The sequence below is a fragment of the Drosophila arizonae genome, chromosome 2, assembly GCF_054131065.1.
Source record: "Drosophila arizonae isolate 15081-1271.41 chromosome 2, UAZ_ARI_1.0, whole genome shotgun sequence".
NCBI classification, from domain to species: domain Eukaryota; kingdom Metazoa; phylum Arthropoda; class Insecta; order Diptera; family Drosophilidae; genus Drosophila; species Drosophila arizonae.
The window spans coordinates 14,315,344-14,327,877 of record NC_142922.1 but is presented as its reverse complement, the minus strand read 5'-3'; the positions used below and the strand labels follow the sequence as shown (position 1 = coordinate 14,327,877).

Genomic DNA, 12,534 nt, shown 5'->3' with positions numbered 1-12,534 from the left:
AATATTTGCATAGTTCAATATTTAATATGTTGTTAAATTTTAGTATTTTCCAAGACAATACAGAGAGGTTTTTCATAATCCTCAGTTCGGTTATTAGTAGATAAGGTAAGGGTATACAGACGTTGACTTGAGCAAAGCCATTTCATTTGGCCTCCGCAGAGATTTAGCAGTGGAATGAAAAATTGATTCTTTGCATGTGAAATATGTTGAGTTCCTTGGGTAACTATTAGCATAATGTTTACCACTTTTGGCTACCTTCCAGCTGTTGCCGGGCACATCATTAGTCGCGTCCTCCTCATCAACATCAGCCGCAACAACAACAACCTCAACAACGACAAAGGGCACAACGACAACAACAACATCGAAAGCAACAACCAGCACCACAACAACAACCACTAGGAAACCCACCAAGCCCTACCAGCGGCCCACCACAACAAGCACGACAGCAGCTTCCACATCCTCATCCACATCCACATCCACAACGGCGGGAGCAGCGGCTGCTGTATCAACCTACAGACCACGTCCGAGTCCAACATCTCAGCAGCCCACGGCTGGCATTGAATCCAATGAGATAACGGACTCCTCCACAGACGAGGCCGGCATGCTTGGCCATGTGAAGACCATTTCGGCGGCACGCAGCGGTAAGTCCAAGTACAGCCACGCCTAATGTATTTGACACAATCCAATTGCGCATAAATATATAGATATGTTCATATATGTGTATGTATGTATGTATGTGTTCAGAATGTGGAGTGCCGATGCTGACGCGTCCAGAGACTCGGATTGTGGGCGGCAAGAGCGCAGCATTCGGTCGTTGGCCCTGGCAGGTGTCTGTGCGACGCACCTCGTTCTTTGGCTTCTCTAGCACACATCGCTGCGGTGGCGCTTTGATCAACGAGAACTGGATAGCCACGGCGGGGCACTGTGTAGACGAGTGAGTACCAAGTACCAACTGCATCACACAAGCACACACACTCACACACATGCAACATTATTATTATCTAACACACTGTCCCTCTCTTTCTCTCTTCCTCTGTCTACTCATTTGCAGTCTGCTCATCTCACAGATTCGCATACGCGTGGGCGAGTATGACTTCTCTCATGTGCAGGAGCAGCTGCCATACATTGAGCGCGCCGTATCGAAGAAGGTGGTGCACCCCAAATACAACTTCTTCACATACGAATACGATCTGGCACTGGTTAAGCTGGAGCAGCCTCTAGAATTTGCGCCGCATGTCAGTCCCATTTGTTTGCCCGAAACGGAGAGTCTGCTGATTGGCATGAATGCCACGGTCACTGGCTGGGGTCGACTCAGCGAGGGCGGCACACTGCCCTCGGTGCTGCAGGAGGTAAGCAAGCAGGCAACAAATCGCTGTCATATTTTCTCACTCCCACTCAATGCAGGTCTCTGTGCCCATCGTGAGCAACGACAATTGCAAGTCCATGTTTCTGCGCGCCGGCCGCCAGGAATTCATTCCAGACATCTTCTTATGCGCTGGCTACGAAACGGGCGGTCAGGACTCGTGCCAAGGCGACTCAGGTGGTCCACTGCAGGTAAGCCTAGTCCACCTATCTTAATTAATCACAATATTATGCTCAACTGAAATTCCCGCTTTCTGCAGGCCAAGTCACAGGACGGACGTTTCTTTCTAGCCGGCATCATATCCTGGGGCATTGGCTGTGCCGAGGCCAATTTGCCGGGCGTTTGCACGCGCATCTCCAAATTCGTGCCCTGGATACTGGAGCATGTGAGATGATAGCTGCATCTGTATCGTCGATATGCTCAGCTCTTGTTATTGTTTTAAATTATTAAATGTATGTTTTAAGATTGTGTGATTTTAATTTAAACGAATCTTAAGCTTAGTTAGCTTCAATTTAACAATTTGCATTGACCGCACACACTTAGTCAGGCCCACTAAGTTAGTCTAGCGAAAATTGCCTTTAAGTTGTCTAACATATGGATATATATAAATCATATAATTGTATCAATATGTGTATATATATAAAACAGAAAAACAAAAAAAAACAAAAAACAAAACAAAACAAAAAAAAGAAGCAAAACAAAAAGTCATTTTCGTTGTAAAGTTGTTGGTATATTAGTCTAGACATTAATAATAAATTAAATCTATTTAACTTATGAAACAAATCGCATACAAACATCATTATGTTGTATCTTGCCCAAAGAACAAGTTTATTTATAAAGATGAGCTCAAATAAATCTATTGACAATATATTGTACATTTGTGAAGCAGAAAAATAATTAATTCAACAAATAACTGAAAGTGTCTAAATATATGTATGTATATTCCTTAAAGGTGAAATAAATTGAAAAAAAAAATCAATCTTTTATAAATGGTAACAACTTGCATTTCCTTCCGAATAATTTAATGATGTGCTCTATAAAACCACATTATTATTATCATTATCCACAGCAAATTAAATGTGTCTAGACTGGACCCATTACTGATCAATCTACCCTCGCTGCGACAATTACATGAACACATAGTATATAGCATACAGCAATTATGCATTATCATTATTACAATCTTCAATTGAGATGCTTCGGCTTCAGTTTCCCGCAATGGTCAAGTGCGTAAATGATGAACAACAATTGCAGCTAACGGCAGCCTCAATTTCGATCCATTCATTAACTTCTCAGTGATCGAGTGGGAATGATTGGCAGAATCGCAATGGGGTATGAGTACGAGTTCGATTGAAGACTTCGCCAGCTCACAGTACAGCAAAATTTCACTTTTTAGCCGACGACTTTTGACACCAGTTTGAATATTCAATCAATGGCCAAACAATATAAGCGAAAATCTGTCCGTGGTCAACTGAAAAAAACAAAATTTATGCTCAACTTGAGTTTATTGCTGATGGCACAGTGGGCCAACAGAGTCAACAGAAAGTAAGTAAGCTGCTACACACATAAATATATGAATGATCGGAAATCGTGATTCGACTGATATAATAAAATTTGACTAAAATCTTAGCAAAGTTCAGTTGGATCGTATTGCTTGCGTGTTGCTTATGTTTACTTCTTCTTGGGGAAGATTGTTTCCTTAGCCTCGTCGATTAGATCTATTGCCAGAAACTTGAGATCCTTCAGAGTTGTGGGGAACTTCTGAATTGGCTCGATGGAGACCTCCTCGCCGGGCTTCACGCCTTTGATGAAGTTGTAGGCAACAGCAAAAATCTTGCGCCCCTCGTACAATACAATGCGCACATTCTCCTCCGCCTGGCGTGGATAGCAGAGTGACGCAACAGTGCCAGCGCCAATTGTGGTGTAAAGCACTTTCTTAAAGAAACCGCCGCGAGCAGCAAATATAAAACCAGCCAGACCACCCATCACAATCGCTCCACTGCGGTGCATCGAGTTCTGTGGCTCGTTCAGAAAATCAATGGAACGTTGCGTGTGATCTTTCGCCGTATTATAATAGTCGCTAACGATGGCAGTCTGTTCGCCTAATACTTTGCAGCCCTTTCCCACTTCTTGCCGAACATAACGTACACCGTCTTCCAGAGTATTCTGCAACGGGGAAATTGTCGGCTTGTGCTCCGGAGGTTTCTGTGGCCTGCATGTTGATGGAATTGAAAACATAAATATATGTATATCAGAACAAAGTAAATGCACTTACTCTGACGCATGCAAGGAACCGTAGATCGGCAATTCACTTGGTTTACACACAAGCGAATCTTTCGGTGGTGGATTTCCACCGGTGGGAGCTACGGCCACGGCTGCAGCTAACATCGACGCTTTGCGCAGCATTGTTTTTTTTTCTTGTTAGCCTGAGTGTTATCTTGGTGAAGCGTCTGCAAATTTAACGTTATTTGTAACATGAATTTATAGCTTGTCAAAAATTTGTTTGCCTTTTACCTTAGATTGTTTCATACATTGCGTAATGTGTCACCGGCACGTTGCGATTGCTTGACAAGAACAGCATGTCGGCGAACACACAGCTGTTTGTCATTTAGCTGCATCTGGCAACGCTGTAGAAAAACTGTTTTATTCAAATAAATGGAATTATATGCATGTGTGCCTAATTAACTGTTTCTAGCTCTCAAAGATAACACATACCTTACAATAAATACATATAGTACTATATTTGGGTATTAAAATCATTCAGGTCACTCGTAATACACAAATCTGTTACTACTACAGCTGGTATAATTTGCTCACTGTTAGGAACAGCGAATGTTATGCAGTTGTTTTTACATTGCTGTTATCATTAGGGTGACCATCAAACGATGGAAGAAGCAGACATTGTTGTGCTGCTACCTGGTCTCGCGATTTGCGAGAAAAGAAAAATTGAGATAAGATGAAATAATTTGTACATGATAACTTAAAATTCCATCACCAAAGTCCAGGATGCACTTAATGTGACGCCAGCAAGTGAGTGTTACAATCATATTCATTAACTTTTCGTTGACATTTCTTAACATAACGCCTTACACTTGTGTTTGATCGAAAAATGAAAAACGCTCGGAAAGAAGTAGAAAAAAGATAAATAAACCCTTGGAATTGATAAGCAGCAAACAATTAGCAATTGTCAGCTATTGTTACCAAAGTACTATAATCCCAACCTCAATACTGCACTGCAATCAGAGTGAAAGTCGAAACGTTAGGCGTGTGATAAAAATTTCCTTACCTACCGACCACCCACTGCTGCTGCTATTTGTAATGTTATCAGTGCTCGAGGCGCGCTAAAAAACGCCTACAAAAACAACAATTGAAGCAACAGCGACTGCTTAGGAAATTCTGAAGGACATTCGATGTAAATAGTAGTGGAAAAAGACTGTAAATAAATAAGATTACTTATTCATTTTAATTTTGTCTATTATTTATGCAGTTGAAGTTGCAGCAGTGGCAGTGGCAGCAACGGCCTGCGGAAGCGTCGAACGTGCACACAATTCCAAAAAGCAATTAATGGGGGCCATGAACCAAAAAGAACAACTGACAAACAGCAGCAGCAACAACAAGCACAACTGACTAACGGACAAAAATCCGTTTAAAAACAAAGAAAAATAGAAAAAATTAATATTTAATTTTACCAACTGAGCAATAAAAACTAGTCATAATTCATATGGAAGCGACCGCAAGTTCCAAGTTCAGGTCAGTACTATCAAAAATGACCACATATTCTCATGATTATAGTTTAGTGCTTAGTAATGAAAGGCATTTCAACATATTTTAGCGATGTGGACGAGTACGGATTTAAGCGTGGCGATAAGTTCGATTACAAGTTCTATGGGAAGTTTATGGATGGTTATTTAAAGATATTGACGCGCCGGCGAATTAAATGGGAGAATTTACTTCAGCAGAATCCGGATTTCAGGATGATAAGTCCGAAATTAAAGCGATATATACGCAAGGGCATACCAGGTCCATATCGCGCGGATGTTTGGATGAAAATTAGTGGTGCCGATGAGGCAAAGCAACGAAATCCTAACCTTTATCATAGTTTATTAAATATCGAGCATTTCAACAAAGAAATCTGCGATTCCATATCAATCGATCTACCTCGAACGTTTCCCGACAATATCCACTTCGATGCCAAGAAGGAGCGCCTCTTTAACATACTCTGCGCTTATGCGCATCATAATCGAGATGTTGGCTACTGCCAGGGTCTCAACTATATAGCCGGCCTGCTGCTGATTGTCACCGATGACGAGGAAAAGTCCTTCTGGCTGCTGAAGCATATCGTTGAGAATATAGTGCCGCAGTATCACTCACATAATATGGCCAATCTGTTGCGAGACTTGGCTGTGTTCAGGGAGCTGGTCATAAGACGTGTGCCGGCTGTTAACCGACACGTGGAAGACATGAGTAAGTAAAGGATATCGCTAAGTAAGCATAATATCATATTAACCTTTTGAAATTGTTTTTATATTAAACAGATTTACCCTATGCGGTGATAGCCAGCAAATGGTTCATTTGCATATTTGCCGAAGTTTTGCCCGTGGAAACTGTGCTGCGAATATGGGATTGTGTATTCGCTGAAGGTTATAAGGCAAGTCATGGAATATGAGCTTTAACAATGTATAATTATTGCATATGTATTTGCAGATTGTATTTCGTGCAGCTTTGGCCATGTTCATTACACATAAGAATGATATATTGCGCTGTGACGATATTGCGGCACTAGCCACCATGTTTCGCGACCATATGATACAGGATAATATAGTCACCGACTGCCATAGCTTTGTAGAAGCCATGTTTTCCTTGCGTTTGAAACGCAATGAGGTTGAGAGCTTGCGCAAAATAGCTGTGCTAAATGGAAACTAAGCAGTTAATCAAAATAGAACAAAAAGTAACAAGAGAAAAGACCCTCATCAAAATAATATGGAAACAAAAGAAAGCAATCGTAAAATTCAATTATTAGAGATGTAGCTTATGTGTCCAATCCATATATATATATATGTAATATTTTACGTGTGTATTTGTGTATAGCCTCATAGTAGCCAATGTATTTTGAGTATTATTCGAAACAAAACTAAATATGATACCAAAGTTAAATTCCAATTCGATAAAGAAGCAAATTTAATTAGATAGACTCATATGTACAATATCGATATGAATGTGTACATATGTGGTTGTGCGTTAAAAGTAGTTGTAGTTGTTGCCAAAATGTAAGCAGAAAACATACATACATATGTAGATATAATGTATATCAATCGCCTATATACGCCACATACAAGTATTTATTATGTATGTCTGTAAATTTAAAACATTTAGTTTCTTTGGTGTGCTGTTATTTTAATTGTTTAGAAAACAAATATTTATTTTGTAGTATATATTAAAGTATACTTTACATGATGCTGTGTTTTGTAGAAAATTTCTAGATTATATATGAATCTATTTTATAAAAAGCTTTTCAATTATTAAATACTTGCGAAAGCCTGTTAGTTGATTGCTATGTACAAACAGACAAATACGAAGACCTCACTATAGCTATTTACTATGACGTTTGTATTTATAGTTTGCCAATGAGCACGTTGCAATACTCACAGTCTACACTGATACTATACATATATATATATTTATATGTATATCCTGAAATATAATTTGAGGAATTGATTTGTTAACACATGCCTTTTAGGCCGAACTCTACGAACCAGCGAACAAATGTAAACTCTAAATGATATAAAGTGTCGTTTGATTAGTGCAACTAATATGCTTTTTAAATAAATATTACTGCTATTTGTTAGATAATGAGATCGTCTTTTATTAGTATTTCAGGGAAGACATATTTTTGATACATAATTTACTACGCAATACTACTACAATATGAATAGCATACTTTTCGGAGTTAAGTATCCAGGTATAAAGTCTCATTGGAATTTTATGCCGGAAATATTGGAAAATTATTTTTTTGCTTATATTTTTAAGTAAGTCAAGAATCACTAACTTTCTGTTCGTGATCCAATTGGAATATTTTCAATATTCCTTGAATAACAAACATTTGTTGGCATAAAACAAATTGCTTATTTTAACGAATCGCAATAAGCTTATGGCATACCGCAATGTGCACCACACATTGGCTCCGAAGACAATGCTAACGATGTGAGGAGAGTGCGTCGTCCTGGATGGACGCCCAGATTCTCCCAATTGATCCAGGAGAGACGTGCCGTTAGATCACTTGTATTCCAATTGGCTCGGTCGGCTTTGATTTCACCGCGTAGACATTTCTCCACATAGGTCAGTGGATCGTAATCAGTTTGGAGCACCTCACGTAGTAGTGATATGTAGGCAATGGCCAAGCGCAAGGTATCGATTTTGCTCAGACGCTTCTCATAGGGAAATGTGGGCACATGGACCCTTAACTCATCAAATGCGGAATTTATACTACTGCAGAGCGCAAAAAAAAAATAAATAAAGAAGGAAAGAGGAAGAGAAAGAGAGGGAGAGAGAGAAAGAAATGCTCATTAGCTCTTGTTGTAGGCAGTGCAGGGCATAGCTAAGTGTGCAATGGAAAAGACCATTTAGTGTACCCAGTTGGTGCGGACCTCTGGATGCGTTTCCTTTCCCGCACATTTGCTTGTTGCCGTTGGATTTTGTAACTGGATGCAGCGGCTGCACCATAGCTTCCACTCGAGGCTCCTCCTGCTGTGCTAGGTCCTGGACCACCTCCGCCTCCGCCACCGCCACCGCTTGCGCCTCCACCACCTCCGCCGCCGCTACTGGTCGCCGCTGGACTATTGCACATCATTGGTGTGGCATTATTTGAGTTCAGAGACACCAGATTATTAGAATTTGTAGAAGAATCGAGCATGTTTTCTGAAATGAAATAATAATGAATTATTACACTATGTTGTTGACTAAACTATGCAAGAACAAGTATGCCATAAATATCTACGGATTTGATTCCGAAAGGATTTATCTGTTCATATTCAGTGTGAAAGAAATTACATGTATAAAATATTCTAAACTTATAATTAATGAGCCATGTGAATCAATATGCAACTTTAACCATGTCTTAGGAAGAGCTTCCACTACTTGAATTCAGACTTATAATAATAAGCCATAATTGTATTTTCTTCTCTTAATATACTTTCTATTATTTCATCCCGACTTGAGAAATCTTGTTCTATATTCGATATCAATTAAAAATATCCTTTTCAAATTACTTCATTTTTTCAACAAGAAAAAGGTTCGTTTTTTTCGAATATATAATATGATTAAAAATTGTATAGCGTATTTGCTGCGTTTTTTAGGTTTAGGTTTTTAGTGGCCTCAAAAAACTATATAAATAATTATATAAAATATTTAATTTTACATACCATTGCCCTGATGCAAATAATGCTGTTGAATATGTCTCAAATTGCTGGAATTAAGACGCAAACCGGAGCTTCCGCCGCTAGCTGCACCGACCCCACTTTGATGTTGACCCGCATATATGCAGGATGGCAGCTCATTGATTAAATCATCGTCAAAATTGTGATATGGTAAATGGCTGTTGGTAAAATTTATGATTTTAAAATCAGTTTCAAGCGCCGTCGGGAAACACATTTTTCATTACACATTGCAATAATCAATAACAATATTATTCTTTCACTTTTTATGTTTTGACAGCTTCTCACCTTATGGGTGGCGATGAGGATGAATCTGGTAATTGATTCCGTGACATTTTGGTTAACTTCTTTATTCAATTTGATGATTTTGTAAAATCTAATTAATTTGTTACACCTTAAACTTAAACCTAATATTCGCGCGGCCGATGTCCAATAAGTTTAAATGTGTAATGAGAGCATCTCCAGGGAATTCAGAGCCTTTTATAGCATCGTCGATCCAATTGGAAATGCCGCAGCTCTGTGTGCCTGTTTGCATGTGTGTACTTATCAACCCCTAAATGTCCTTGCAACTATTCGCCGTGCGTTCTGAGGGGCGGAGCTTGTCAAGTACTACAGGGTGTTTTCGCACAAGGCAAATGCTTGTCGGAAGCTGTGAGAAAATAATAAGGCCTATTTGTTCAATAAAAGCTATGACTGACTAAATTTGATATTTTCAGAGCTCATTGAAGATTATATATTATGTAATTGCTAAATTTATATTGATATTTAAGCAAAATAAGACTATGTAAACTGAATATCCATAAAATTGTATTTTAACAATATGTGCTATTAACTAAACTAGAATATGCAAATTTTGTTCCTGTTTTATGTAGTGCGCATTCCGGTCTTCATAACCGGAAGCACCCTTATCATAAGTTGTTATTTCTTCTTCTTTGTATACCTCACCTGTTTTTGACATTTTGCCATTATATTGCTCACAGCAGGCAGCCGCCATGTTTTTCTGAAAACAGAGTGGGAGGTGAACCCCAAAAAGTAGACAGCCGTCGATGGAGGTATCTCTCTCTCTAAATTTACCCCAGCAACAATATGGACTTGCTGCCATATGCGAGGTAAAGCTCTTTGCTGGGCTGTTAGTAATGTGAGATCAACATGATGGCGCCTCGTTTTGAAAGTTGATCGGAGCGCAACCTGTTGACATTTCAGGCGTCGAGTAGGAGGGTTACTCGAAACAGTGAGATTCCCACGAGATGACAAATTGTGTGAGAGCTTACAACAATTAGATCACATCGGAGAGCAAACCGTTACAGTTTACAGCTCATTAAACGAATGCCGCACTATCTCAGTATATATATAGGGAGACATATCCATTCATGTATCTATCTGTATCTGTATCGGACAGAGCACCACTTGAAACCGCAGACAGTCAAAGCAATTGTTGAAATTGAATTATGTTTATTTGATGTTTTGGTTTACGCACAAATTAGCTACGTCAGAGCTCTCGCCCCGCCCCGGCGGGCGACCAGGTCACGTGCGTTAACCCCGAGGCGCGAAAAACCAGCTCGAGGCAAAGTCGAACAATGAACAAACAATATGTCAGGGCGGATGCGGATGCGCAAACCTTTTCATTACCAGTCAAATTGGTTTGGCACACACGCGCCGGCGCACACTCCGCGTCACAAAGACCTGATGACAGTAATCAGTTTTGATGCAGGGTAAGTGTCCAGGATACCGGTACAGGCCCAAAGCTGACATCCTTAAGTGAAATCTTGTTACAAACCAATGTAAACACGATTGTTAATTTAACTTTGGCAATTGCTCTAGCTACCCTCGTCTGAATATCGTTCACCTACTATTATTGTTGTTGTTTCCATTGTGGTTGTTGTTGTAGTGGAAGCAGTGTTGTTGTTGTTGTTTCCATGCGGCGGATATGTCATTGGACCACAATTAAATTATCGCATTTCAAACGAGTGCGCCCGAGCGACGCGATTATCGCCAATGCACACATCCACTTGGACTTGATCCGACTGTGGGAAAGAACGGAAATAAAATGTACTCTCATTTGATTTGCATATTATCGTACTTGTCGCCTGTCACACCAAATAATTGGCCATATACAGATATTTATTTATTTAGAAAAGGATTAAAAGAGGATTTCTATTTCATTCGGCCAAGTTCGAGTAAAAGTAGAGTTCCAATAAACATAATATTTAAATTTATGTTAAAAAAAATAATTAAATATAAAATTAATCGGCTGATGTTAGAGTAATACATTTTTATTTTAAATATTTTACAATGATTATATAGATATGGATTTTGAAATCACCTTTTTGTGAATTTCCCTCACTAAAGAAATATTTCTTTAACTCATTTTCCTTTCTATTTCCCCTTATTTTCCCGTGATAAATAAAATAAATGTTTTTTATTCCTAAGGCACTTTATAACTGTTATTCAATCCAATTGCTTCAAGTCATGTTCGCATAATTCAATTCAAGGGTTGACTCGTAGCCAACTAAAAATAACAACAACAAAAAACAGATTGATAGTGTCAAACGTTTTTATGGTGTACTCAACTGGAGCAGCAGCCATCAAACGCACTCTCATTCGCACACACTCCATAGCATCCCTAACTGTTATCCTGGCCTTCGACTGACTATGTGGATGAAGGACTTGCGTCTGGAACATATCGATTAGTGCACTGCATCCATACCAGAACAAGGCCAGGGAAAATTTGTCTGTGAATTTGTACGCTGACACACGACCAGCAAAGCGCGAATACTTTTCCACAGGATAATCCCACCCCACCTCCAGTACTAAGGACTAAGGACTAACCCCTCCCTCAACCGTCGACCGCAATTCGTTGTGGCTGCTTGAACTGCTTGAAGCAATTGTCTGCGAAATTGTTTGTTTATTTTGATGTTGTTTAATGCGTGCTAAATCTCTGCCCTAATATGCGGCTATGGTCGAGCAACATCCTGGGAAAAGTAAACAGCGTCGATGCGAGGTGAATTCCAACGAGGATATTATGAAAGCTTTCACATTCGTGCTTTTCGGTTTGAAACCCATCTAACTTTCGCTTGGGGTAAAGTTTGGCGCAGCAGAACTTTAAGAGCTTATTTGAAATCTAATCTCCAGTTTTTCAAAAATATACACACCAACTACAAACACACGTATATCGTATTTAATAATGTTGATATCGGCTGATATATTCAATGGACAACAAGCTGACAATGAACATCATGACATCGTTTTATCTTTGTATTGGTTTTTCTTGAAATCAGTCTAATCTACATATATGATGAAAGTAGACACTAATAATTAATTTGTTCTCTTTAAATTTAATTAAATTATTAATTTTCTTATTTAAAGAGTAGTTGAACTTAAGTTGAACTTAAAATTGTTTCGTAAATAATATTATTTAATTTTACGTAAAATTTTATTTTACTTTACTTTACTTTACTGCGTAAAATTTTTTTTATTTTTTTTATTTTTATTTTATTTTTATTTAAGAGCTAACATATTAATAGTAAAATTAAACGTAAAAATTACTTTATCTCAATATTACGTAAAATTAATTGCGTAAAAAATTACTTCATCTCAAACATTGGTCATCTTTTGTTTGATATTCGCAAACAACTCATCACTTATTTGAATAAGGGTTAGCTCCTACGTACTAAACATTTGCAAGTAGTATATTATGCCATCCATAACCTCGGGGTTATTTCAGTTCACCGCGACGTCTGG

The 12,534-nt window shown here is 38.8% G+C and overlaps 4 protein-coding genes and 1 long non-coding RNA gene across 15 annotated transcripts in view; 3 read left to right on the top strand and 2 right to left on the bottom strand.

The window, feature by feature from the left end:
• Positions 1–3,181, top strand: part of Sb (serine proteinase stubble) — a 29,557-nt gene extending 26,376 nt beyond the window's left edge. For all 6 annotated transcript variants that reach the window (XM_089463281.1, XM_018000990.2, XM_018000989.2 and 3 more), the window contains 5 exons: positions 263–641; positions 745–934; positions 1,052–1,349; positions 1,405–1,554; positions 1,623–3,181. In XM_089463281.1, coding sequence (XP_089319407.1) covers positions 263–641; positions 745–934; positions 1,052–1,349; positions 1,405–1,554; positions 1,623–1,757 — 1,152 coding nt within the window. In that variant the 3' untranslated portion in view covers positions 1,758–3,181. The remainder of the gene's footprint in view (positions 1–262; positions 642–744; positions 935–1,051; positions 1,350–1,404; positions 1,555–1,622) is intronic.
• On the bottom strand, positions 2,850–4,020 carry Mic26-27 (MICOS complex subunit 26/27). The gene is made up of 3 exons (XM_018000971.2): positions 3,878–4,020; positions 3,639–3,813; positions 2,850–3,575 (listed from the first exon to the last, which is right to left on the bottom strand). Exons 2-3 carry the CDS (start codon positions 3,767–3,769, stop codon positions 3,035–3,037), a joined length of 672 nt encoding a protein of 223 aa, XP_017856460.1. The 5' UTR covers positions 3,770–3,813; positions 3,878–4,020; the 3' UTR covers positions 2,850–3,034.
• Positions 4,021–4,220: 200 nt separating this feature from the next.
• On the top strand, positions 4,221–7,213 carry LOC108609192 (growth hormone-regulated TBC protein 1-A). 4 transcript variants are annotated; one of them, XM_089463318.1, is made up of 6 exons: positions 4,221–4,393; positions 4,498–4,775; positions 4,851–5,113; positions 5,196–5,827; positions 5,899–6,011; positions 6,068–7,213. In XM_089463318.1, the coding sequence occupies exons 3-6, from the start codon at positions 5,085–5,087 to the stop codon at positions 6,284–6,286; spliced, it is 993 nt and encodes a 330-aa protein (XP_089319444.1). In that variant the 5' UTR covers positions 4,221–4,393; positions 4,498–4,775; positions 4,851–5,084; the 3' UTR covers positions 6,287–7,213. The 4 variants fall into 4 exon arrangements, with proteins under 4 accessions (XP_089319444.1, XP_089319440.1, XP_089319437.1 ...); XM_089463314.1 differs by having other exon boundaries at positions 4,495–4,775; XM_089463311.1 differs by having other exon boundaries at positions 4,492–4,775.
• A 74-nt stretch (positions 7,214–7,287) lies between these two features.
• Fer2 (basic helix-loop-helix domain-containing Fer2) lies at positions 7,288–9,223 on the bottom strand. Of its 3 annotated transcripts, none has more exons than XM_089463326.1 (4): positions 9,082–9,223; positions 8,782–8,954; positions 7,981–8,278; positions 7,288–7,849 (listed from the first exon to the last, which is right to left on the bottom strand). In XM_089463326.1, exons 1-4 carry the CDS (start codon positions 9,126–9,128, stop codon positions 7,510–7,512), a joined length of 858 nt encoding a protein of 285 aa, XP_089319452.1. In that variant the 5' UTR covers positions 9,129–9,223; the 3' UTR covers positions 7,288–7,509. The 3 variants fall into 3 exon arrangements, with proteins under 3 accessions (XP_089319452.1, XP_089319458.1, XP_089319467.1); XM_089463332.1 differs by having other exon boundaries at positions 7,993–8,278; XM_089463341.1 differs by having other exon boundaries at positions 8,008–8,278.
• On the top strand, positions 8,805–9,630 carry LOC149270352 (uncharacterized). Its single transcript, XR_016268870.1, has 2 exons — positions 8,805–8,946; positions 9,074–9,630. It is a non-coding gene; the product is annotated as an uncharacterized LOC149270352 (long non-coding RNA).
• The last annotated feature ends 2,904 nt before the right edge of the window (positions 9,631–12,534 follow it).

What these genes read in the sequence shown, in the direction of transcription:
- Mic26-27 (XM_018000971.2), bottom strand. Translation starts at nt 3,769, where the DNA reads ATGCTGCGCAAAGCGTCGATGTTAGCTGCAGCCGTGGCCGTAGCTCCC. An exon ending in GGTTCCTTGCATGCGTCAGA is followed by an intron (nt 3,576 to 3,638) that starts GTAAGTGCATTT and finishes ATCAACATGCAG; the next exon opens with GCCACAGAAACCTCCGGAGC.
- LOC108609192 (XM_018000921.2), top strand. Translation starts at nt 5,085, where the DNA reads ATGGAAGCGACCGCAAGTTCCAAGTTCAG. An exon ending in ACCGCAAGTTCCAAGTTCAG is followed by an intron (nt 5,114 to 5,195) that starts GTCAGTACTATC and finishes AACATATTTTAG; the next exon opens with CGATGTGGACGAGTACGGAT. An exon ending in TATTCGCTGAAGGTTATAAG is followed by an intron (nt 6,012 to 6,067) that starts GCAAGTCATGGA and finishes ATGTATTTGCAG; the next exon opens with ATTGTATTTCGTGCAGCTTT.
- Fer2 (XM_089463326.1), bottom strand. Translation starts at nt 9,128, where the DNA reads ATGTCACGGAATCAATTACCAGATTCATCCTCATCGCCACCCATAAG. An exon ending in TCCTCATCGCCACCCATAAG is followed by an intron (nt 8,955 to 9,081) that starts GTGAGAAGCTGT and finishes TTTTACCAACAG; the next exon opens with CCATTTACCATATCACAATT. An exon ending in CCAACTGGGTACACTAAATG is followed by an intron (nt 7,850 to 7,980) that starts GTCTTTTCCATT and finishes TGCGCTCTGCAG; the next exon opens with TAGTATAAATTCCGCATTTG.